This window comes from Phalacrocorax carbo, chromosome 3, assembly GCF_963921805.1.
Source record: "Phalacrocorax carbo chromosome 3, bPhaCar2.1, whole genome shotgun sequence".
Classification (NCBI taxonomy): domain Eukaryota; kingdom Metazoa; phylum Chordata; class Aves; order Suliformes; family Phalacrocoracidae; genus Phalacrocorax; species Phalacrocorax carbo.
Window position 1 is genome coordinate 26,823,152 of NC_087515.1, and position 26,701 is coordinate 26,849,852.

Sequence of the window (26,701 nt, forward strand, 5' to 3'; positions counted from 1 at the left end):
CGCATGATTTTCATGCCGTTTCTTTCTCTAAGAAAGGATCAGCTGGAGGGACCACACCAGACTATTTTTTATTGGTGTTTGCCAGACCTTTTCACACTGTGAACTCACAAGGTCACAAAACCCTGCCAACCAAACAAAGCCCAGATTCCATCAAGTTAGACGACTACTTGGATGTGAAGCTCCCAAGAAAACTCGGTGCCCGTCAGAAACCCCACGCCACTTAGTAGCCAGCTCGGCAAGCGGCGCGTTTTTCCTTTTGCATCAATACTGACGGCATCGGCCAGCTTGCGAGCGGGCGTGGGTGCCAGCGTAACAGCGTGGGAGGAGCGGAGGCGCTCCGCGGCCAGGCTGGCGCGGTGGCAGGGGTGGAAGGCTGTCAAACAAGCACCCACGGTGGCAAACCGTGCTCTTACACTGGGATGGCTGCTTTTATTGGTGGGGGGGAGCAGGGGAGGGGAAGGGCGATGTAAGCCACGTCAGTCAAAATCTAGTTTCGCTGAGCTAAGCTGGATCTACAACGGGAAGATTCTGCCCGTTTGCCAATCTCCGTATTTCAGCTAAGTGGGGCTGCAGCAGGAGGTGTTGGTGGAGCTACAAATGCCGGCTCCCCAAGCCCCCTTAATTTTTTTCATTAAAGATTTAGTAGCTACTTTCATAGTTTAGAGAGGTTTGCACTCCTAGCTGAATTTTCCACAGGTACCTACTGAAACATTTCTGCCTACCGAAATGTTTCCGACGGATTTCCGTGCCCGTCCTGGCTTCGCTGCAGAGACATGTAGGGAGAAGACAGAAAGACAGAAAGAAAAAACCAAAACAACTCTGCAGAAGTGGCTATGAGTCAGTGTTCCCTGGATTTTTCTCCTCTGTGATGCTCGGTTTATGATTGTATGGTGCTTCATGATCCTCTCATGAAAAATGGTACAGAAATAATAATTACCATTTTTTTAATGGTATGTGAAAACTTGGACCGATGATTAGAGACCGCCACATGCTGAGGAAGAGGAGGAGTACCACCGGTTAATTTTTTTTTCCCCTTTGTGGGTGAAACTTCGTAACACTACTTTTTTTCGCTTTGCAGTTACGCTGCAGTATTGCGTTTTCCTTTGAAGAGGTACTTTGCAATAACTCCAAATCAGAGCACTGAAAAAAAGGGGGGAAGGCCAGCTCTGTGCGCACGTACGCACGTGGGTACGTACGTACGCCTGCGTACACAGCAGGGTCGACACTAAAAACCAGTTCTGCCCTCCTTCGCAGAGCCCACGCAGGATTCGTCTTTCTATTGTTCTGCTGGTCCCCTCGCTCACCCCCCCACCCCCCCGCCTTTTCCTGGGACAGCGCAAATGCAGAAGGTACTGGTAGCAGGGAAGAGGCGCCCTCCCGTCTCAAGGCATGTCGCTACTGAAAGGGCGCGAAGGACAGAAAGCCCCCGGCGCTGCCCCGGTAGCTCAGCCGACGCAACTCCCGTCCCTGAGCATCATGGTTCTGTTCAGTAGCCTTTGTGCCATCAGCCAGAATCTCCAGAGAACGGCCAGCAGCGAAGGTGAGAAGCATGTCGGCAAACACAACGACAAAACGCTATCGAGATAGGCTAAAAAGCAAGAAAAGCACACGTTAGCACGCCTGTGACAGTTCCAGAAGGGTCCGCAGGAAAGAGGGGCTGAGCCCCGGCGACGGGGGCCGCGGCTTTTCCGAGGGAGGAGGCCGAGAGGCCGCTTACGGCCGGCCTGCGCGCGTGCTGCCTGACCCCCCGCGTCCCGACGGCCGCCCGGCGCTCTTCATTAACGCCCATCTATAGTATTGCTCCGGTGGCTACTTACTTCCACTTTGGAAAAGCTGGATCAAATAACACAGATTTTGTCTTTTTCTTTTTTTTTAACCCAGAACACATGGAAGGAGGAGGTATTCCTGCAGTAGGAAATGAACGATAGGCTCGGTTGTTGCTGGAGAGAGCAAAGAAGTACTTCTAGATGATATTAATGCGATCTTAAAATAGTGGGAAAGTTTTCTTTTATGACATTGACAGAGAGGCGATGATTTTGAGTAATGCGGGTTGATGCGAAGATGCTTTCAGATTAACTAAGCGCTATATAAAGGCCTGCCAGCCTGAATTCTAATGTGCTATGAGACATTTTGCATATTTAAGAGTATGCAAAATGTCTTGCACCACAGTGGAATTCATTCTGACACGGCTTTATATAGCATTTATTTACATTCATATTGTACTTTAAGGGAGAAGTGATAACGCTGGCTCCTCTCTGAATGGAAGTAACAAAAGGTAATGCTAATTGCTCGGTTTCCTTCTCCGAAAAAGAAAATAAAACCAAAAAACCCCCACAACACAAAAAATAAAATAAAAGCAATCAAAAGTGGAAGCTTGTTTAATATTGCTCTACCATCATCCTGAAAGGCATAATAATTTGAGTTACACATCTGAACTGATTGGAGTTACAGAATCATATCTCCTTTTTGCATTTAACAATATATACAATATAAAATAAATACATTTACACAAATGGACATTGGTTGGAGCACACGGTATGATACACATCACAAAAATATACAGTTGATTGCTATACAGATGTGAAGCCCATCTACAGCTATAGACATGTTTGTTTTTATTTGTTGTTTTGTTTCGGTTTTTAACTACTGGCTATTATGCAACTCCTGGATTATTATAAGCAGTTTAATTTTCTTTGTCCTTTTGCGATCTTTGCACGATAAGACTGCCATAAAATGTTTTCCTAGGCAGGTAAACAGAGACGCTTAAATAATTAAAATACAATCACCAACACCCATTTTCTCTTCTATAAGAAAAATAGCAGTTTTAATTTTTTATATCTTTTTATGTTATCATTTAAATGCAAAATAGTGGAATAAATACAACAATCTGATCTGATTGAAACAAATGTGTAACTTCTGGGAGTCACACAATCATATTGCTTTAAATAAGAAAAAATTAAAAAATGAAGCAAAAATAGAAATTAAATCGTTATGGCTAAAACATACACCCTTTGAAATTTTCCCAACACTTCACATTAAGTAAGTGGTCTTGAAAGAACTCTTCTCCAGCAAGGTTTAAGATGAACAACGTTATAAAGCCCGTGCAGTTCTTTTAGCTATGTTTCAGGCAATGCTCTGACAGTCTTGAGATACTTGTTATTTTGCAGCTCCAAAAAATTACGGAAAAGGAAAACTAAAGTTTGCACCGTGTGCCTTGAACACATCTCCATTTTCTGTGTGGTTTTGTTTACTTCTAGTCGACTGGCTTTTGACCCTGAAGCCCAAGTTCTTTAATGTGATACAGCAAAAACAATATTTATATTATATATTTATATATATATAGCGTACTTGAACAGTAGCAACTTAAACCCTGCACAAACTTTCTGGAAAATAAACTTTTTTTTTTTTTTTTGCACTCTTACATATATAAATAATCTTATAGAATCAGCACCTTTTTCCCAGGAGTTGTATTTTTTTTTTTTTTGACATTTTTCAAAAGGGATGTGCCAATTTCTGAACTCCTATCACAGCTATAAATTTCAAGTTATTGACCATCTGAATGAATTGCTAATGATGATTTACCTAGAATCACACTACAGTCACTTCTCTACTGAGAAAACACAACCTACGATATAGTCCCATATAGCTAATGATAGATACACAGTTTTTTTTTTTTTCCTAGCACGAGGCCAATGGAGCATCAGCCCATTGTTATTTTGTTTAAAGCACACAACGTAGCAATAGTTTTGGAAACTTGTCCCCACCAAAAAAGTTTTGCAACAACACAGAGCGAGTTAATAACAACATCTGAGAGATGATTGAATAAAAGCTATATTTACAGCGTTTAAAAATTAGACTTATCTATAATCTTGAAATATTCAAAGTTTTATTTCTAAGCTATACATTGGTATTCTATAATAAACTGTTACAGAAATTATCCCTTGTTTTGAAAATATCATGATTTCAGTGTGTATCTGTTCATAACGAGTATTTGTTTGGAGTTTCGATCTCTTAATTATTACTAGGAAGAACCTTATTACCGGTACGGAATAGAATATACTACTGTAATCTCCTGAGGAATTGTACATCCAATATTGTCTCTAATTCTACCCTGTGTCTATAAGCACACACCACAAGAATCCAAACACCACAAGAAGAACAAGACAACAGTCTTTGAATGCAACATAAAAATTCAGAAAAGCACAGCAAACATGAAACATTGAAAAGCTGAACTACATTTCTTTTGTTTGTTAGGATTACAATTTTAATTACATCTGTGTACATAGAATAAGGATGTTCACATAGTACAGGGAGCAGCTACTAACACTGGTACATTGGTATAGCATTTGATGGAGGTTATTGTTTATTGGTTATTTAGCGACTGTAGTTTTCTGGGGGCATCTAATCGGTTTATACATTAGATTACACCTCGTAACAGTCTTGAAACTGACTGACTTTCATGCTGTGACAATACTGGTTGAAAAGCACATATACTGGTTTAGCTACTTGTTAAAGATTGCCATTTACAAAGTAAAATCTAAATCAATAAATAAGGTACAGAAGTGTTAAATTCTTCAATTTGGTCAGAAGTCTACTACTCTGATTTCTCGATTTCGCAAACGTCGGCATTTGCCTTATTGCCTCTAAGCTACTATTGGTTCATAGGGTTTTTCTGCATGTGAGGTTATAATTTTGCAAACAGGCAGTATCTCGTTCATTTGCAACTGAAGCAGTTAGAAATCACGTAGCAACTATACCTTTGTACAGTCGCTGTCTCCTAACACCGTTACAGATTGGTATTTGACATGGAGTACTTGTATGTTAGACTACTCGGATATACTGTAGGTGTAATCTAATCCTTTGAGTCAGTGAACATTTAGTTATAAACTGGAGCTCATGTTAAGAAACTGGATGTTTTGGACCAGACTGGCACACAACATAAATTGCATCCGTGATAATATGCACCTTCCCTTCAACTATTGCTTTAGTAAGATAAATTCCCACATTAATAAATGGCTGAAAACTGGTAAAGCTGGTACAAAAAAATCTCCGTTAGTAAGAAGAAACAAAACATTTAAAAAAATCTTCCTTCAGGATTCATTTGTCCTTCATTATTGTTCATCATTGTTCAAGCCAGCACAAAAATGCAGTATTTCTTTCTCTTTAGTATTGCATGAATGAATAAAGCTTAAACTATTCCCTGAAAAAGTTACATTGTAGCTAACCTAAGAAATATCTGGAAGACTTGAAAAAACAATTAAGGAATCAAATGGCTGTAACTGATCTAGATGGAAAATGCAATGATAAGAAGCAGCCGATGCATCGTCGCTTAGTCGTCTAATTAGAGACTGCTCCTATGAAATCTAATACTGCATTCAGTCAGTTCATCGTGTTGTACTGTACTGCTAGGTACGGTGGTTCTCTCTTTGATTCCTTTGTCATTGGGGACATTATGGTTCATAATAAGTTCACTGGCATCCATATTATGGATTTCCATCCTTTGGCAGGCCTGGCTTCCATCTCTCTTCAATTAGAGACCTCTTTTAAAAAGTTCAGCAGCAAAGAAAAAAGAGAGAAGGAAAAAGGAAAGGAAAGAACAGAAAGGAAAAGAGAGAAAAGGAAAGGAAAAGAAAAACTGCATCAGAAAGACACAGAAGAAAAAGTTGAAAGCTGCTTCACAGTCTTGCTGCTAAATATCAGTGCAGTCATGTTTTCCTTAATTAAACACTAAGTTTCTTTGCCATTATTATCCTGTTTATTTTCCCTTTTTTTTTTAAATTTTTTTCTTTTGTTTTGTTTGTTTGTTTAAAACGTGCATGATGGGGAAGCCCATGATGCTTTAGTCAGACCTTGGCCTCCAGCATTTCCAAAAAAAGTTTGTGCATGGGGACTTTGCCTTCCAGTTTGATGTTGTAGAAATGCTGCACAGCCTTGGTGGAGGTTTGCCTCAGGAGCGGGAGAGTCATCAACATCTTGCCTGCGCGGCGGGGGTCTTCCATGTGCTGCCCGGCCTCATAATCCTGCAGAGCCTCATGTAAGACGTCCTGAAGTTTCTGCACTGCCTCAACATCCTCTATGTGCATTGAGTCTGCAAAACAAAGGAGCAACAGGAGGCTTCAGTTTGGCGAGCCAAAAGTCAGATTACGCTATGTTGCACAACACTTTCACTGGTTCTGTCCATCCTCTTTCACAAAGGAGGAAGATAATTACCCGCTAATTTCTGTATTGACCTTCAGGAAAATATCTGGAACTGCCGAGGAACTACAAATGTATAATTAACCCATGCGTAAGTAATCCTCCTCATCCTCCTCTATCGAGTAGAGCAGTCACCCTCGCTGCTCCATAAACCATCTCTTACAGTTCACGCTTTGAAGAAATGAAAGCACCAAAGGGCTGTATGAATAGAGGCCTGGGTTTTTTTCAGGGAAGCAAGAACGACTGCCCTGCTTTGGAAAAGCTGGGTAAAATTCTGGGTCGGGCTGCAAGGCTGTGGAGTGGGAAGCCATGGTCGTTACCCAGTGCTCAGAGACACTAATCGCGGGATTAGGACCACTGCACTGCCACAAGGGAAAAGTGGGTTTGATGTGATTTCCTGATAGGTTTAGCTATTTTTTTCTCCCTCGGGCACATTCAGACAGACAGGCAACACTTAGGATGTGTTCCTGAACAGCTTTTGTTCTGTGAAGCTAACATCTCCTACAAGGTGCAATCCTTCCCTCCCACCCACCTCGGGGTGGGGTGGGGTTATCTTACTACTGTTGGGGTTTTGCACTTTTTCTAAATCACTCAAAGCAAGCACTTTGCCCTGTACCTTTCCAGGTGAGATGCTTTGGTGGTGTAAGTATTGGGTGAAAACACAACGCACACCAGGAACTAAACTAAACTGCTACGTGACCCGGAAAGATTAAAGCAATGGAAGTGTGAAACAAAAAGAAAGACCTTACTGAAATAACTGTAAAATCCTCAACAGCATAGATACAGAAAGGGAAGATGTCCCTGAGAACACACAGTTACTGCACCATGCTGAGATGAGTTCAGATGAGCAGCCCTAATTCTCTGACTTTTATGTAGTCGTAAATGCCAAAAAAAAACTTGATGTGGTTCAAAGTGAGGTGAATGTAAGTACGGAAGAACAGTCATAAGTGAAAGAGACCACCAGACAGCCCCCTACCAAAATTTGGGTGGTCGACAGACTTACAGAGCCAATAAAACACCACGTGAAAATATAACTGCTGTGAGGGGGTGTGAGTCCTAGGCATGGGCTACACTGTGCAAGCTTAACTCAGGGTGAAAGTGGGACTTGGCATTATTGAAGTATACCACTGAAAACTCTAGTTAGTACAACGCTGCTTTGCATCTTAATTTTTGGGTTTGGTATAAAGCCCCTGTTCCCAGGAAGAATAACGACTGAGGAGTTGGATGGTGCAGAGCCCACTTCTATTATAGCTTCCAAGCCCCGTATTAAGCGGTCTGACGCCCTGGATCAGTATTTTGACAGAGCCTCATGTTTTACCCTGTTGATGATAACAACATCAAATTTTGCACGTGCTTCAAATACCAGATTTACCTTCAGAGAATTAAGATGCATCTAAGATTCATTTCCTAAAAGCTGACGTGCAACTACTTCCTCAGATAATTAGGCCAGATAGTAAATACATCTCTCTCTTCCAACACAAACATGTGAACCAAAACACAAACCAGTAAGTAACAGGTTAACAAAAATGTTGCAGCTTCTATTGTCAAAACAAATGTGCAAATTGAAAAGAAAAAAAAAAAAATAAAAGTTACAGCTCCCGCTCTAAAACAGGCACTTAATTATATACAAGTTTGGATCATTTAGCACGTTTTATTGATTCTGATGACAGTTTATCTGTTAATTACACATAATGGAGTCCTATGGGGATTTTACATGTTTAATAATTCTGAGTCTTAGCGAATACATGCTCTAAGAAGCACGCAGTTAAGACATACGCTGCAGGGATGCGATCCTGCACATCAAGGTGCACTGTGCTGAAAGCAGAGAAACGCAAAAATCTCTCTCTTAGGGAAAAAGAAAGCTACAACATTTTAAAAAAGATGACAGGGAAATATTACCTCTGGCAAAATCTAGTTCTAGTTAATGTAAGACCCTTCCCCAAATCCATACATTTTTGATAGTTTTCTAATATGGCAATTCTATTAAATAATTCTGTATCAATAACAGAAAATCCCTGAATCCTGTGTCCTACAAACAGACGTTATCGATACAGACATGCTAACACACACACAAACGTGAGTGATGTCTTAAGCATAGTGTCCAACCACCGGGCTTAATTTGGCATGCAAACTCCAACCAAACTGTCGTCTTCACTCCCTGACTCTTTAGCAAGTCCTTGGGTATTCACTGGTGTGCTACAGAACACACGATGTGCTACTCCAAATAATTTTTCTATAAAGCACGCAGAGTTTGCGCAGAAATTACACATCTTTTCCTCCTCTCCCCAGACCCACCATGCCAGGGCCAGATTCGCTGGGGAACGAGATAGGCTCATTTTAGCAGCAATAAAATGCCTGGCAAGTCAAAGTCTCGCCAAGTTCTTGTGTATTTTTTGTTTTACACCATACTGCATAGAGACACACGTCTTTCTGGAGAACCTGACTATAAATGTTTGGTTTTTAAGCCTTGACAAAACTGGTTTGATTCTTCCCAGAATCAGCATTTGTAAATGTGACCGATATTGAATCTGCAAATTCATGGATGCAGTCTGGACTAAGGTATTTTTTGCACAGGGATGAAACTTGCCTGAGATCTTTAGCTCTGCAGTTTGGATAGCAATTTGGTCTGCAGCGTTAGGAATATATATATGTTCCACGTATTTCTTTCACAGAAGCTGAATGAGGAGAGAAAAGAGGAAAAGAACACCTCTAGAAAACACAAGAACGGAAGGTGAATCAAAACCTGCCCTCTGATACAGCTATTACACCCCACGCTCTCAAACTCTTCCACTGTGTGGACAACATCTTAAAAAAAGGGATCTTATCCTCTCCTTGCAGGGGTGACTGTATATACCATCCCTCCAGTAAACAGAGCAATTGCTTGCACGGGAAAGTAATAGCAGTAAAGCAGTTAATGCATTTGTTGCTGTCTTTGAAATCAATTTAGCAGCTGGGAAGAACGTGACCAGCCAGCTCTCTGCTGGCCTGATGCAAGCGCTCCGCTGCCCAACATTCATGGAGCAGAGCTGAAGAAGCTGCGCTTTGGGAAACAGAATTTGTCACAGGATATGAGGTGAGGAAGAACAGCAGAGAGAGGGACACTTCCAAACAGTGATTCAGACTTCGAAGTCTTCTTTTAAAATGGCGATTTAGCTTGGAAGATTTAAAAATGATTTAATTAAATTACTATGATAATTTAACTTCCCATTTACAGAAAAGATTCGAACTCATTTCAGCCTTACCCATTCTAGGGTCTGCTAGTGTTTAAATGCAAACTCACTAAACCTGAGCTATTTAATTAGACCATGATTCAGCTCGCAGATTGCTCAGGAAAATATTAATCTCTACAAAGATCCTTCTTCAAGTTTTAGCCTTGCAGTTTGGATCTTCCACTTTATTCCTGATACTAAACGAATGTAAATCTTAATCCCTCAGGTGTAAGCCTTTGAAAATAAGGGAAATGGTTGAAAATGCTGAACTAGCCAAGGGGAAAAGAGGAGGCAAAATAAAAGAGGAATCTTTTCAGTAACTACATGCTGGCAGATGTTGAAGTGAATTCAGAGCAGGTTAACTTACTGCTGATAAACCCAATCCTCTCTAGTAAGAGAGGGCAATGTCAACAAGAACCACTATAGTTTAAGGAAACACAGAGTCTGTGTGACAATCCAGAAACAAAGAAATAATTCCACAGACAATATAAAATTGAATTATAAGTCAGGTACAAAGTTTCTGAATGTTCTTCCCATACCAAGAAGAACCCTAGAAATTTTTTTTTTTCAAAGTGGCTTTGTAGACCGTCTGGATAATTTACAATTACATCCTACATAGGAAATATCCAGAGGAAATGTAAACTCAGATGTAATACACTTAAAAATCAGTGCCTATATAAAGAATGAAATTAAAGAGGGTAATTTAAAAGTCTTGTCATTTGAAAGCAAGCAGAATTTGATCACAAGTGCCCTGCAAAAAAAGGATCCCAAGCTGGTGAAACTTAAGACCTCAACAGACAAATGCAAGACTTGTTGATATGATGCACTGCTGAGAACACGGGATTTCAGTCTAGAAGGGGGAAAAGTTGTTTCTGGTCAGTGCCGCGATGCGTAAGAGAGATATCAACAAATGAGGACATCGACTCATTGGGGTCTGCTATGCGAATCTTGTTCTATCCTTGCAAATGACTTCTTTCACCATCACAGGATGGAAAAAATAGAATTGTACCTCTTCTGAACAGCCAATTGATCGTATCAGTGTGCAGAAATGGGAGAAAACTAGAGTTCTCGTCAAAGAAAAATACCACAAGATCCAGACAGAAATTCAGATTACATTCTACCTTGTTTAAAATTCAAGCTTTGTCTTGAGATGCAGCAAACAAACATCCAGCCATCCAGATTAGAACATACCACAAGAGGTGACAACTAGCTAAAGATTGGAAAGCACCTGAACTGAGGGCAAGGAGACCTCTCAAAACACTGCTCTGAGGAGAGTTAAAGGCTGGTATATATGTATGTTGTATATAATGTCACTACAAAGTGGTAGAAACCCAGGGGTCTCAAATGAAGTATTTCTTCATGTCAGAAAACTCGGGCGGCATAAAGGAAGAAATTATTATAGCGAATCAAGCAGCAGGGAGTATGCAGCAGCAAACACACATATTAAGATGCTGATAAAGCACATCAGAGAGGCAAATATCAACAAGTACTTGAAAGACAGCAATCACTGTGATTTTTGTCACTCCTTATGGCTGAGCAGTTCGCACATCCAAACCAGATGAATCAGTTTAGAAAGTTGCAGGATCCTGGAAGAACTGGATGGGACGAAGAGTAAGAAGAGCAGGCAAAATGGTTTTTGCTCTATGTAAGGACAACAAAATCCTAATCTGGATTATGCCTCAAGTAAGAGGAATTTATTATCTAGATTGTATTGCCAATCCAGAAACCCCACAAAAACCACTGCAGTCAGCATTTGTTGGCGGGTGAACTGTTCTCGGAATTACAGAACCCCTTCCCCTCCTGCCTCAAACGTACGCCAGATTTACACATGGAAACTTGCATTTTTGCAGAGTGCTTGCCCCCACTGTGATTCTGTGTATTTTTTATGAGAAAGACAACACAGTGACATTTTGAAAAGCATATTGCTTAAGATGGAATCAACGCACGGAAATGGTGGATAGCAAATCAAACGAGGTTCCTCGTTCCCTCACCCAGCAAGAATTCACATCCTCTTCCAGTCTAGAACTGAAATCGCCCCAGATGATACTTACTTTGGTCCTCCCTGTGTAGGATCAACAAATAAACTTAATTTTGACCACCTATTTGCCTGTCTTTCCTGAACAGAGCTATTTGCTGGGGTCTGCATGGTTAGGCTGAGACAAGCACATAGACAAATAGAGTATCTTCCCTTGAGAAAGAGTACAGCACAAATGATCTGACATCTGGATTATTCTATTGGAAACAGACACTTCAGTTGGAATGTATGTTGGAAACTGAAGAGGAATAAATTAAGAATTCATTGTCCATAGAAATTATAGGCAGTGGGAACTAAAAAAGTAAAACAAAGGCTTGTACTATTGATTTTAGTGAACAAGGTCTTAGTCTGGATTGCACTGGATTGGCCTACTTTTACAGAGAGACAGGAAAACTGAAGCCTCAAAACAGCTTTTAAGACTCAGTAGGAAATGAAGACGTAGTAAGAAAAGACATTGTTTCACAGAACACGCCTATTTATTTCAGGGGCTAACTGGATTAGCAGTGAACTAAAACCACAGGCATAAGGTAAGTTAAAACATAGTAAACCACCTTTATTCTATTCCTCAAATGGCTTACTTTCCACTAGGGTAGGCAGTGAGGGCAATAAATAAAGGAATTTTTCCGCAATGCAGAATAAATTGCATACTATGAACTGGTTCGAGTACCTACTCAATAGGGCTACTAAAACTCTGGAATAGGGGAATTAGAAAGATAGAGCTGCAGGATAAGATACCAACTAAAAGAAAATGTTGAATGAATGCTTCAAAATCCTTTATATCCACTACAAGATATAAGTAATTGCCATAATTACCACTGAGAGCCACTAGTTTAGTGCTGTGGAAAAGCAGGACGAATAACAGTGAAGACTAGCAATTGCACTGGTGACACAGTGGTTCATACCATTGCTTTCTTACCCAGAAAATCCGCCTGCCAGCACAGAGCTGGCCCTTGGCAGACACAGCACTGCGCTCCCCTTCCAGCCCTGCCCCAGCACTAAGGAACCCGGGGCTCTGGCCTCCCACCGGCCACTGGGCTGGCCTCGCTTCTTGCCCTTCGTGAGTCTCAGGATGCTAACACGTAAATAATATCTGCCTACTTCATAACTAAGTGAGGGATATCTCAGTTACTCAGTTACTAGACCAACTACCAGAAAAAGAAAAAAGAAATTAAACCATTAATTAACTCCACTACCATTTGCTTAATGCCATGATTAAGCAAATGGTAGCAGTTATTTATTTTCTCTAAGAATTGTGGGTGCCATCTATTTGATGACATGAAAATGGAATATGAAAAAGGAACTGTGTTCAAGCAACACAAAAACTATGACTATAGTGGCAACTTCCTTTTCTAAAGTACTTCTGTGCTGTACCACTCTCTATACAAAATCACATAAAAGAGTTAACACACCTCGCTGTTTATATTTGGCAAAATAAACATTGGTAACACACCACTAACACACAGGTGCATATATATTTTTTATGTATGCCTACTCATGACAGACACATTTTAATCATGAATTCTAACACTAACAAGATGACTAAATAAATAAAATGAAAAAATGGACATTATTAGAAACTACATATAGTATGTTGTGACAAAAGATAAGCTACAGTCTATATGGGAGTAAAGATGATGTCCAGTGGAGTAAGTGATTTACAGGGTTCTACAAATTAAGTTTTATTATTAGAATATTATTTAATGGTGATAGCCTAGTGCTCCGAGTACACTTTCTGATGGCTGGAAAGCTAAATGAGTTGTAAGAACAAACTAATTTTTTTACCAGGATAGATGATCGTGCAACTTTACCAGCATCAGTGTTGATCTGTGCTTCATTATGCTAAAATGCACAAGATACTTCTTGGCTCTCACTCCTTCAGTACTGAAAGTGTGCTGGGTTTTTTTTTTTTAGGAGAGTTAATAATAGTGACCAGAGATTGTGATGGTGAGTGGAGGTCCTTTTCTCCTTCTTGTGGTAGAGGCTAGACAGCTAGTATTAGCATTTAAGATTAAATTTTCAACAGTGCACAGGTTTATACTCTTAAGTGCCTAGCATCCACATTTAGGTCAGATTTTTCAAGATGCCAGCAGCCTATTAGGCAGATACACACGGATCTGATTTTCCAGTGTGCTAATGTATTTTGACACTCTAGCTCCTTATGTTAGGTCTTAGATGGGAACTGAGCTTCTCTTAAAAATCTGGTCTCAGTTGTGACTCCTAAACTCTTCTGCAGCATTTGGCCTGGAGGCACGATTTAGTCCTTACTGATTAGGCAATTTCAAAAAACTGCTCACCTGCAACTCCCTGTTTAGTGTTACCCAATCGATACATGAAAGCATTTTCTAGTACAAGAGAGATGAGCAGCTCATCTTTTCTATGTCTGAGTGTTCACGTGTGCGTGTGCGCACTTGTGTACACTTCAAACAAATTTTGTAAATATTTCACCTTCCCTTACACACGAGGAAGTAATTGGTACATGCATGTTTTGGAAACCATTCAAAGTTGATTTTCTGCGTGGGTAAACAAAGTGCTCATTGGTGCCAGCTTGCTTCATTTGGGCGGTGTGAGGCGGAACGCAGGGCAGTTGCATCCTGCAGCTTCAGGGTACCTACTTGCTTTTGTGTAGAGAAGGTAGAGAAAGACGGAAGGAACTTGTGATGCTGACAGGACAAGGGCAATGCCGTGGTGAGGGGGACTTCTCTGGAGTTCAAGCATAAAGGCTGTATTAATTACTATTGAATCAGTGCGGATGTTTAAAACTAACCTGATAAATTCCATCTCAAGCACTACATATTAAATGTAACTGTTGAAATCATGCCGGTATAGACTTTAACGTACACAGGAATGAAATGTCTGTACATTCCAGGCTTGTGCTCTTATACATGTATTTCAACTTTTCAGACGCTATATGTGCTCCATTTGAGATCAGTGACAAGCTACAAGGTTGATACCTCTTGCATTTCTGGAAATTTACAGAAGCAGTGTGGCATTGGCCAACCCTAAAAAGAGAACGTTTGATAACAGCTGTCAGAGAATCTCCCTGAAAAACAGCTCCTCCTCCCCACCTTTCACAAAGCAAATGGCAGGATTATCTCAGATCAAGTACTGCACAGCTAGACTCTGTAGACCTGAAGAAAAGTTAGCAATTGGGGTGTTTTAATGCTCACAATACTGAGATTTGTTGGCCAAAACAAAGCTTGTGGTATTTATTCAAACAAAATACAATCAATATGAAGACAAGCTACAATTTCTTTTTCCTGCTTCTATACGCCAGCTGGGAAAGTACTATGACACTGTATCATAAATCACTAACACAGATACAGAGCTATAAAACCATCTTTGTCTACTGTTTACAGTAGAGTCAACCTGGGATTCTTTCTAGACAGTGTGGATATGGCAAAAATGTCTGAAACGCCTAAGATTTGTTATTCTACTTCATGCATTCTCTCTACTGCTATAAAAAGGCTAATGTATTTTAAACCAGAAAAAATAAATAGTGGAAGTTTTGGAAGAAAGCAGATGTAGCGACAAAATATATTAAAATGTCAATTGCTAACTGATTGATTTTATAATGGCTTTTTATTTATTTTCCTTCCAATATAGCTGCATTTACATTAATCAGGTTCACAATTATGTGAAAATAAGCTATTTCGGGTTTTGTCTGTAAAAAAAGACAAAAGCTTTTAAAATTTTACTTTAATTTTACTTACATTTTAGTAGGATTTGTAAATTAAAACTCTAGTGGTCTGATATTCTTTGATGGCCAGTAATTCTGCAGGTGCTATTTTACACCTACAGGTTAGTGTGGCTACAGCTGATAGAAGTTTGTTACCTGCTGCACGTACAACCTGAAGCTGAAATGTTGAATATCAGGAGCCAAAACATTCTGTTGAAAGGGAAGTTGAGTGGCTGGGCTGCTATTTAACTCCTCCTTGCAATAGTTTGATTTTAGAATAGCACTTTTATTTCTTTTAAGATGAGGGAAGGAAATTCTTTCACCTAAGTGCATCCTGAATTTTAGTATGCTGAATTGTATTTACCTCTTGCATCATCCTGGTTGTAATTCCCAGCAAAATTAATAAAGCTACAGATGATTTTGACAGGATCTATGCACAAAAAATGACTAAACTTTTTTTGGCAGCACTATCTTTTGTTATTACTTAAACACTGCATGTCTTTTTTGCAGAAAAAAAGAAAGGCATGAATAGTATTTAACGTCATATCCCTATGTTCTATCCCCTTATCCTTTTTATCAAGTAAACTATAGAAATATTTCTAATTCAGTCTCTGAGTTACAGAATCAAAATAACCACAAAAAACTCTTCTCAATTTAGTCTCCTCATTTCAGATAACTTTCTTGCTGTGTTCATTAAGTATGACCAATTTTGAGAAAAATCCTTCTCGTAGCTGCAAAGCATCCTCAAGTGTCTACTTACAGTGGTCAAAAATTATAAACAGATCTTCTCTTAAAAATAATTTTCATCTTTGAGAGGCATTTCACCATTTTTGTTATTCTGGAAATAAGAGAATATCCTAAAACTAAGGGCAGAGTTAGTGGGATGGAGAATATTTTACGAGGAAACTAATAAGCATTTTGGCTTTGCATGTTTTTGAATTATATTTCCAATTAAAAATGCAGAGTGCTAAATCGCATTACAAAGACAAATAGGAAAGTACAACTTCATTGTTGAAAACAATTTCCCTCCTATCAATCTGAGGATTCATGCATCAATATTGTAGATGAACTGTTAATTACAAAATCAATTAAAAAATTATTTCTAAAAACAGTCACGCGTCCTGGCTCTCAGGGGGGCAATTTGGGCAGAAGGTCTCATCTCACTAGGACCGCGCCAAATCACAAGTCGTCATCCACAAGTAAGCAAAAGCAATCTGGTTTTTCATTTTTCAGCGCGGCTGAGCCCAGCCTGAGATTGATCGTCACATATGGCCCCAGAAAACAAACTGTCAATACCTTGAATGCTGCAGAATTTGAACAAATAGCCGTCCGCCCATTCAAGCCACTCATTGCATCCCATTTAACAGATTTTATTGACAGTTTCCTTCTTGTAATTAAAGGGAAAACTACTGGCCAGCAACCAAGATAAAGTTCAAAGATAGGGTCAAAACAAAAGCAGATGGAGGGGCACGGTGTGACTGTCAATGGAACATAGCATCAGAGCATGTTATTGACACACAGGTATCTAATGATCGGCACGTCATTAAAGAGGGATCTATCGTGAACTTTATGCAAATGCTAAAAGGGACTTAAGACCACAATAAAGCATTAAGGAGACACAAAAGGAAAAACAACAAAGCACAAACGATTTTTACTTATCTGACAGTATTCACTGCTTCAGCACTTTTAAATTCAAATCCAGGAAAAAAATTCTTTCTGAGGTTTTTAACCCTTGCTGCACAGGTAATAATTTTTGCAGGAGCATTCCCATAAATGCAGAGGATCCGTAAGGTAAGGTGTGGTCCTTGTGAGATTAAATAAGAACTTCCTCCCTCCTCCCATACCCTGAATTCACCCTATCAAACAAATGGGTAGCTGCCTTTAAAAAGAACGTATGTAGCATATTCTCATGCACCCTTTCTGGTAATTTTAATTGCAATGATTAGACTTGCCTGGATTATGGAATGGATTTAGGAGAACAACATCTATATTCATTTGAAAGGATCTTTGCCTGTAAAATACTCTCCAAATCATACAGTGCAGTATTCTCCACTCCCTTAGGACCATATTCCACAATTATATAGAACCAGAAAGCTCCTCTTAGTTTGCTGCCCTTTAGACTAAGGTCTGATTAGCAATTTCTTATTCTAAAACCATGTTTAAAACAAGCATGCAGAAAGTATTATGGAGAAAAAGTGACATATGAAAAATGTAGCAACTGTCATGCCACTCTGCCAACCTGAATTAGCAAGTGCTATAGCTTTGAGGGTGACAAACTCTTCTTTCTCCAGCTTCATGCTCTTGTATTTCTTTACCAGCTGCAGTATGGCATTGTTAAGGTCAAGAAGGCCTGCCAATTTGGATTGGTCTTCATCCATAATATAATCTTCAGCATATACAAGCTCATCCTCAAAAGAAAGTGACCGGTATACAACACCGAGAATCAAAATCTCCATCCAAGCACTCTGCAGAAGGCTCATCTGGTCAGCGAGAGACAAAGTGGAGAATCCTGAATAGGAAAAAAAATACAGGAAAAATATTAAGCACGTTTGGATTTGTCAGAAACCTGCTCCTCTTTTTTATTTATTTTTATATACGTTGTGATAAAACATGTACGTACTTTATTATTCTCCCTTCTGCTTTTGTGCCTCTCCTCCCCGTCCTACTACAGAAAAGTAAATCAATATAAACCCAAACATTTTCTAATCAATGTACGAAGTTATAAACAAGTTGGAATTTGCAGGCTCATTCTGTAAGAATCCTGTCAATCTGGGGAGCCTTGCAGTGGTAAGCCTGCAATTTGTATGATGCCTTCTTTGTTCTGAAATACTCATGCTTAGTTCTAAAACCTGATGCCGTGAAACAGGAAGCTGATGATTCTGTTCGTTACCATAAACCACGAAGGATGATTCAGGAGAGAAAAAAAAAAAACACACCACCTTTTTAAAAGGGAAGATTTGATGTTTTAATAGAATTAAGGTGCTTGTCATAAAGAGGAAAATTCTCTTTGAACTTTAACCTCAGGGTAAAGAGAAGTAACACCTACCCTCCGCAGAAAAGATGCTAATTACTTCTGTAATGGCTCCCGCCTCTACTACACTTGTTGAAGTAACAGGGTGGCATATTAAAGTGCCAAGCGAACAGCAGTCACGCATCCTTTTTCTGAGGGCAAGTGAAAATGTAATAAATGCCTCTTAATGAATTTAACTTTTGCTCTTTTTTTTTCTGCTGTATTTCCTAACAGGATCACTAAGGGCAAACATCTTTACTGTCTTACCTTTTCAGACTCTTGTTTACAGTACCTGTTAATTTATTATATCAAACTGCTAATATCCCAATCACATTAGAAGCTACAAAACAATATGGGAAAGGAAGTGATTTTCCTGGCCTGTTGGAGAAATGCAGTAGTTTGCCAGTTGGCACCATCAACCACAAGTACTTAATAAAATCATCAAAGGGGATTAGTCAAGCTTTTCTTAAAGGGTCTTAAGACATGTCTAAGGCTTTCATTTAGTTGTTTATGGAGCTGCTTACATGTCCTTTGACAGGGTTCCCACTGTAAGGACATTGTTTTTGGCGTCCAATTACACTTAAATGCATTTTTCTGTTTTGAAAGTCGAGAGTTACAGACAAGCAGGAATATATCATAAACTAGCAAATCTGCAAGGCATCTACACCAAACAAGATTTTCTCTATAAGCACTAAGCAGCAAAGCTAATACAATAAAAAAGACCCCCCTCCTCCAAACCACCAGGCATCCATAAAAAATGAAACATAAAACTGGCTGCATGCGCTCTCTCTCTCTCATTTTTCCCCCTTCTTATTTGTTTTCATTTTCTCTTAGTGTCTTTTGAGTCTTGTGATAGAACTGTAGCTCTCTGTCTTCAAAAACGCCAACAAAAACTGAGCCAACAACAACAGGAAACCCTTGAAGAGGTGACAATGGAAAATAACACATCTGCGATTAAAATAAATAAGAGGGAAATGGAGAAGAAATAATCATTTGAAAGGTTATAGGGAGGAATTCATGATTTCAATTAGCTTCAACATTTCTGTTCCTTCCCGTCTTTCAAGAACCAGTTTTTCTGCAGTAGCAGATGGACAGAGAACGTAGCCTGCAGCACCGTCCTGTGACAGCCCCATTCTCCCTCCCAGACACTGCTGTTAGTAAATAGATTTACACATTCTCCAATCTCCACACATCTTTCTGCCGAATAATTAAAAGCAGGATGATTAGTTTATTGAGTGGAAGGAGGAACTTTTTTATTGAGGTCCATCCACGATTTTATCAGGGCCAGCACTTTTACGGTTGTCATGAGGGTGCAGGCATCCAATTTTTCTTATCTGCCTGATTAATACAAACGCTGTTTCAGGACGCATTAATTAACAGATACAAATCTACGTTCTCATGGAAGGATCAATACAGAGAAGAAAAGAGGCATCAATGTGAATTTAGTGCTGATGATGGAGAAGGCACTCTATTGACATTTACGTGCATAGAAACTTTAAAGTTGCAGTGGAGCCCTTTTGTCCCTGTGATTTACAAATTAACAATTTTTCAGCTATAACAATGTTTCACACACTTCTGAGGAGTTTAATTAAGCAAAAAGCAATAAAATCAGTTTTGATTAAGGAAAGTTTAGCCTGCAGATTCTCTCCATGCTTTTTATCCTGAAAACTCTCAAATTCCTCCTTTTATTTACTTATCTATTTTAGTAGAGGTTTGTTTGGGTTTTAAAAAAATAAATAATGCTATGTTTCAGTAACATTTATTGTGTACCACAGTCAAAGGAAATTAAATATGCCCTGTGAGGGAGAAAAATGGGATGTTGCCTATAATTTATTGTACTGCACTCTTGAAAAATCTGCATTCTAGTGCAGTAAATATACTAATTGTTTTTATATGACACAAAAAATCAAAAGAAATTTTTTACATTATAGAAATAATGGCAAATATAAACCACACTGTTCTGCTCTCCAACAATAAATCAAACAAACATGATTATTTTCTTCCTGATCGAAGTAACTTCCCCTTGAAAGCCTGCTCAGTGAAAGCATGTTTTAACTTTTAAAGGCATCCCTTGTGGCAATGTAAAGCTGCATCAAGTTGTAATTAATCTGGTTTTGTTTTGTTTTGATTTTTCAGAAAATGTGAAAGCAGCATGTCTCTTGTATCACACCAATGTTCAGCAAGCCTCAGTTAAAAGAATAGATTACACAGGCACATGTATTTACATATGGAGATTTATTTTTAATTGTTTGGAGGCGGCTGCACTTATTTCATGCCAAACTGTGCTCTGGTTCTCTGAGCTTTTGTTATATGAACTCCCTAGATCAACCACGTTCTGTGACAAGTGGACATGTGCTACTTTAAAATGGAACTATTTTTTTAAAAAGTCTCCAAATTAGACGAAACACACTTCCAGCTTTCTGGACCAGTAGTAGCTTTCGCAGTCACAACTGTAAGCTCTTTCCAAACTGCCCTGAGACGCTGCATGACGGCGTGGCTTTGAACTTTGTCGTGCATTGGGTGGCTCCTTAATCCTGAAGAGTCTTGCAGGTCAATGTTTTAAATGTAGAACTGCATAATGGCTTTTAAACATACAGTCTTGTGTACCTTTTCCCCCTTCAGCGCATACCATATTGGTGACAGCTTTGATCTCTTTCCATCTCCCTCCCCAAGTCAATGCCATTTAATGTATCTCAGGCATTTGCTAGCAGAATGACTCTGTACCTTGACCTGTAGTTAAATAGCATGTTTATCTGCGATACAGCGCACTCCAAATAAACCAGATGACAGTTTGCAATAACGTCATTTGGAAGGATTGAAAGGCTTCTCAAGAGTCAGGTACCCCTGAGGTAAGAAGCTTGAAGGAAGCATGTTTTGTGCCAATCCTCCTGCCATCTTCTACTAGACACTTGTGTGCTTGACAATGATGCCATGGGCGCTTGTCAAGGTTTTTTTTTTCTTTTTGCCTAGCAAACTGATGCACTTTGCAGTCAACTTACAAAAAAGGCTAAGCATTTGAAAGTGTGAAGGGCAAAAAATATCTGACGGCTAGTCTTCAAAAATACACTTTCATTTCAGGAAGCATAAATGTTTATTTCCTGAGCTGAGTGTTGACAGAAATAGGCTGCAGCGCAGGCATATGAATTTAACCCCTGGTAGGCATTCTTTTGAGTGCAGTTTTTATGTGGCTGAACGCAAGCACTGTAAATCTACAGGGTGTCTCGTAATATCAGTTAACAATAGCACTGATTTGCTAGTTACGGATTTTCTTCCTTCCTTTTTTTTCTTTCTTTCTCCTCCTTTCAGGGACTGTAGTGTTTCTTCAGCTAAAAATAGATACTTTTCTACAAACAGCATATCACACTCAAATTGTAATTATGCCGTAATGACTCACTGAGATCACCGAGTGTGGATTGAGAAAAGGTTGATTGAGCAACTGAACATATGCTTGGATTTGTCGTCCCCCCCCCCCCCCCCCCACCTCGCATACCAGTAAACCCAAAGCTCAAAGGAAGCAGAAATTAATAGGTAAAAAGGCCTTAGCATTTTTATCATAGGAACAACGGCGGCGAGCTGACCGCGCTCTGCAGCGCTCAGCACTCCAAGTCAGCTCCAAACACAGTTCGCAGTCTCTTAGACGCGGCTGTTTAAACCACAGATCTTTTCAAAGATCAGCACGTGCACCACTTGCTCTCTATTTCACATTGTACACAGCTCCATGCTAAGCAGGGTAAATCTTTTATATTCCTGAAGACCCTTTCCTCTACTTCATTAAGATGGACTTCATGGACACTAACTCACTAGGGGCTAGAGTGAAGCAGCTGCAGATGGTCAAGTGCCAAAGTAAGATCTGTGCCTTGCACACAGCACTCTGAGAACTACTGGACAGAAAAAGACAGTGGCTGGACTTAACCCTACTATTATTTTCAGCCTTAAACATTTGATGTGATGCCTAAATCAGGCTACTCTGACTCAAATCCTAGTATATTTCGCTTTGGTGGGAATGAACTTCCTTCCCTCTCTGTTACGTGTTTAGAAATCCAAGTATTTCATCAAAGCAGGTATGAAATTGCTGGTAAATCTGGGAGTTGCTTTTCTGATAATCATCTCCCATTTATCTTACCAGTTGTTTTTGTGATTGTTAGTTTTATGAGTAAAGTATTCCTCTTGCTCGCCCCGGTTTTGTACCTCAAATACCTAAATTTACATTTTTTATGATCAAAGCTGTGCTTGAAAATGACATGATCACTAGTATGTTGCAGATTCAATATATTTATACAGTTGAAATAACAGAGATGGATTTTTAAAAATTATTTACACTTAGTTTTGATAGATTAACGTCCTTCTAAATGTTTTATGGGTACTGATGCTTCCAGCGCTATTTCCATATCTCAAAAATTATGTAGAGTCACCTCTGTCAAAAGAACAAACTGATATTGTAAACACTCTTAAAAAACCATTTTCTTTCAGCCCAGATTATTTAGAGAGCACGTGACCTCATGGTCAAATGACAAACAGTGGGCCAAAGGCTCATCCTGGCTGCAGAGAAGTGAATGTAAAGAAACTCCACTCCATTTCAAGATCAGACTCAGTCCCAGTACGCTCTCGGACGTACAGCTGTCACTCTGCCCTCCTCTCCCTTCTTGGCACACATTCAGCGCTTGCCCAGATCCCTCGCACAACTTCAGCTAGCTTCCAGGGATGTAAACAAAGGCCAGGGAAATTTCAGCAGTGAAATTTCTGCTAGGGCTACATAATGTTTTCTGGACATGATCATGGTATTTGCTGAAGGAAACCTTCATAGCCTGACTGCCACTTATTATTATTCTCTCAGAAATCCAAGGACGAGGATGGCACGATTCATTTTTTTAGGGTACATCTAGAGCTGAATCTTCCACACAGATCTGAATTAAGAGATCCTTTTATTACATTAAGCCAAGAAAAAACAGATTTAATTGCATTTCAAAATAGCCCATGGTCTAAAAATACATCTCAAGATCCACAAACATTTCAGTTGTTATGAAAACCATGAAACAGAAGGAGAGTGCTCTCACTAATCATCAAACATATTTCACAGATTATGGATGAAATTTGGTGAAAGCTGGAACAGAAACTGATACAACTCATTATGCCAGGGTGAGCCTATTATTTCAGGTTTTCTTCTTCTCTTTTTTTTTCTTTTTAATACCCATTTGCTCTTCGAGCCCCTGGTTAAAGGGCTAATAACTTCACGTGATGCCACAGAAAGCTGAAATTTAAGTACAACGGAGGATTTTCATGTGAAAGGTGTCAGCTCACAAAACAAAAAGCACAAGTACTTGCCTGAACTTGAAAATAAAAAATCAAGTCCCAAAGCACAAACTACAATTGATCAGAAATACAGCCAAAGGCTCAATTTATGCTATTTGCTGGATTCAGCTTCCAAGCTCTTTAGAACTGATTATTTAGAACAAAGTTATGTTTAGAAATTAGTTTCATCCAACAACTTTTGCACAGTAAAGCCACCGCCTTTTCCAAGCGATGCTTTGCTGTATAGCATCTCCTGCTGCCCCTGTAGCAGTGCACTGCAAAAGCAGCACCGGGGCTGTGTTGTGAGCGGCGCTCTCTGCGCTACGAGTTGTGACTGCCATCTGTTAACTGTGCGGCCACGGGAGAGGGAAGATCAGATTGCCTACACGGAGATGCCCAAGAATTACTCTGAGCCGAGTACAAAAAGGAAAACGCACTCAGAGAGCACTAAGGTGTCTTCAGCCAAACCTGTGCACTTTCTTGGGTGTTATTCAAGTGTGTTTGGATTCTTAACTCTTGCTGTCCAAGTTCTTATAAAATATACATATTTTTTCTGTTTTATAACATGAAAAAACGCCTATGATTTTTCACTAGCACCTACCAATAATACGCGAAATGCCACACAGAGCACTAAGAAACCTGGTGCTTTTATCACGATGCTACTTTCATCTCACTGAAACAACAGCAGAGAGATGGCATGGTAATAAAAATGCGTTCACAGTGCATGTCCCTCTCAATCCATTACGAACAATGGATTCTCACTAAGCAAATATTCGCTTGTCAGAAGTATTTGCAACACTGGATTCATTCAGCAGGACTAAGTAAGAGAAGTTCACAGCAATTTAAAAGCAGCAAATTAGACATTTACAAACAGTGAAGATGCTGCTTGTCTAGCATGACCTTTCACTCAAGCTATACAAAAAGGTGTTAATGTAATTTAAATAACAGTTAGAAATATTTCTGGTTTGTCTTTTACCCTGTGAAACCTTACATGATAATGCTAAACATGAGCAATTTAATCTTGTCATTACTTCCCAGGGTAAGATGCATATAGTGAGAGGTAACTCACTATAGTTCAAATTGATTTCAGTACTTGAATCAGAGACCCTGCACTCAAACCATCTGAATATTTCTGGGCGGCTACTTTCAAATTTCTTATTTCTAGTTACAGCACAAGTTCTTGTGAGCTGCTTCTTTAGCAATAGTAATGGAAAGGAGCTAGAAAATGTGACTGATTGAGAATGCCTCCCTGACTTCACACAGCCGCCTTCAGTTGCTAATACTCTGCAGTGAAACATTAAAGATGAAAAAACCTGGTGAGACACCCTTGCTTCAGGACAGATTTGGTAAAGATCTCCATGTATGGAGCACTTTATAACGGCATTTCTGGAAACGTAAGGTTTGAAGTACTGTACTCTTTATTTCCAATAATTTTCATTTCACACCTTATTATTCCAGTATTTACTGAGAAAAAGGAAAATACAAGACAGTATATTTAAGCAGATTAATACTTTATTTTCCCTTTGGGGCTGGTTTTACCACTGGAACTTCCATAATTTTCAACAGCTTTACTCCAAACTCATATCAACCTTATATAAAAAGAAGCCAGGCCAAACATGTATATGTTGATATTTTGATTTATCACTAGATGCTCTGAGAACAGAGGAAGACCTGATAAATAGTAAAGTGCTTTTTTTTCCCCCCTGTATGTTAGACACCTGGCACTCCTTCAGCATTACCTTCTCTGCAGTGAGGTTTTGAATTCTAAGATGTGGAGAACGAAAGTTTTAAAATTCAGACTAGCAGTCCAATATGGCCCAATGTAGCTGTAGGTCTCTTTAAGGTCAGCAATATGAACTTGCAGATTCCTGAGGGTAATCTTTCTAATGCACTACATATCTGATCTGATCTGCTTATTTAAAGTTAACTCTCGCAGTTCTTTAAATTGTAACCTTCGAACATGGTTTGGTTAGGCTATGGGGGTTTTTTTGTCCTCTTATTGACACGACATGGTGTGCTCCTAAAACCATCTTTGCCCCTAGACTTGAAAAGTCTGTGGCTGGGGTAGAGCGCTTTATATGAAGTTTGCTTTCTAAAATGCCTGGCATATTTTGAGGTATCACCTGTGCATCCAGACATTTGTATGGGAGAAAATGGAGCAGGACTGTATTTATGACCCTGACTGCTTTCTTTCACTGAGCCTATATAAAAAAAGACCAGTCATATTTTCAACATAAATATTGATTTCACACAAGTTTTCCTTCAATCTGTTGTGGACGTATGTATTTGAATATGGGTATACTAAAGCCAGACTTGTGGGTGAAGAAACAAAAACTACATTCTGTCATTAGTAAAGTGACTGTAGGTAAAAAACAACAAGTATCATGAATAGGGCTGAATCTCTTTCAAAGTCCAATCCAGAAAATGGTAATATAGGTCAGCTTAGAAGAATGTAGAAGCTATACAAGAATATATATTCAGCCTAGAAGCGTGTATCACTATTCATCCATATCCTGTGTGTGGTATGCCTTACCTAAATCCTTCAGAGTTCAGCTAGCAGAAATGAAACTACAATCACACGTAACTAAACACAGAGCCTACCCTTCTCCCTTTTTTCTATTTTTTCCTGAACTACACAAAAAACCCAAACAAAAACAAAGAACACGAACTTGAGAGAGGAACCTAACTAAGCCAGTAACAACAATCAGCATTAGTTCAGGCACCGCTCACTTCGACCTTTGTATGCATCATCCTCCCAGCCATTGCACACACAGACTGGGAATATCAAGACATTGAGAGTTCAAGCGTCTTCAGCCTGGTACACGTTAGGCTTCAAAACCAAGTTTGTCGGATTATTTTATTACAGGGTTTTGTGTTTTGTTTTTCTTTTTTTTTCCTCCACAGAAAGGAGGAATTTCTTGTGCATTTAGTACATGCTGCCTTTTATTAATAACCTCTACGGATCTGCTTCGAGAGCACTTTTCCTCAAAGAGTGCTGGGTCACTGCTGCTTGCCTTTTGCTCCCCTGGGGAAGCCACCAGTCATTTCCACACTGAGAGCTGTGGCAATCCCTGCTCCCTCCATCTTCCCATCAGGCGAAACCAGGTTTCCAGGAATTCCCCGATCATGTTAATAATATGAATCCAATACTGGAATGTATTAGCATATGGAGACAACCATGTTTACGACCCAATCAACGTACCTATGTTAACCCTGTATGTGCTGAGCTAGCTAAAATATCTTTCCATAGCCAAAGCAAAAACTTCAGGTTGCAAAAGTTTAGGTAA

The 26,701-nt window shown here is 39.4% G+C and overlaps 1 protein-coding gene across 22 annotated transcripts in view; it reads right to left on the minus strand.

The window, feature by feature from the left end:
• Nucleotides 1-2,362: 2,362 nt before the first annotated feature.
• ESRRG (estrogen related receptor gamma) overlaps nucleotides 2,363-26,701 on the minus strand; it is a 404,109-nt gene continuing 379,770 nt past the window's right edge. For all 22 annotated transcript variants that reach the window (XM_064446250.1, XM_064446244.1, XM_064446246.1 and 19 more), the window contains 2 exons: nucleotides 17,355-17,624; nucleotides 2,363-6,088 (listed from right to left, as the gene is read on the minus strand). In XM_064446250.1, the coding sequence (XP_064302320.1) occupies nucleotides 5,844-6,088; nucleotides 17,355-17,624 (515 nt within the window). In that variant the 3' untranslated portion in view covers nucleotides 2,363-5,843. The remainder of the gene's footprint in view (nucleotides 6,089-17,354; nucleotides 17,625-26,701) is intronic.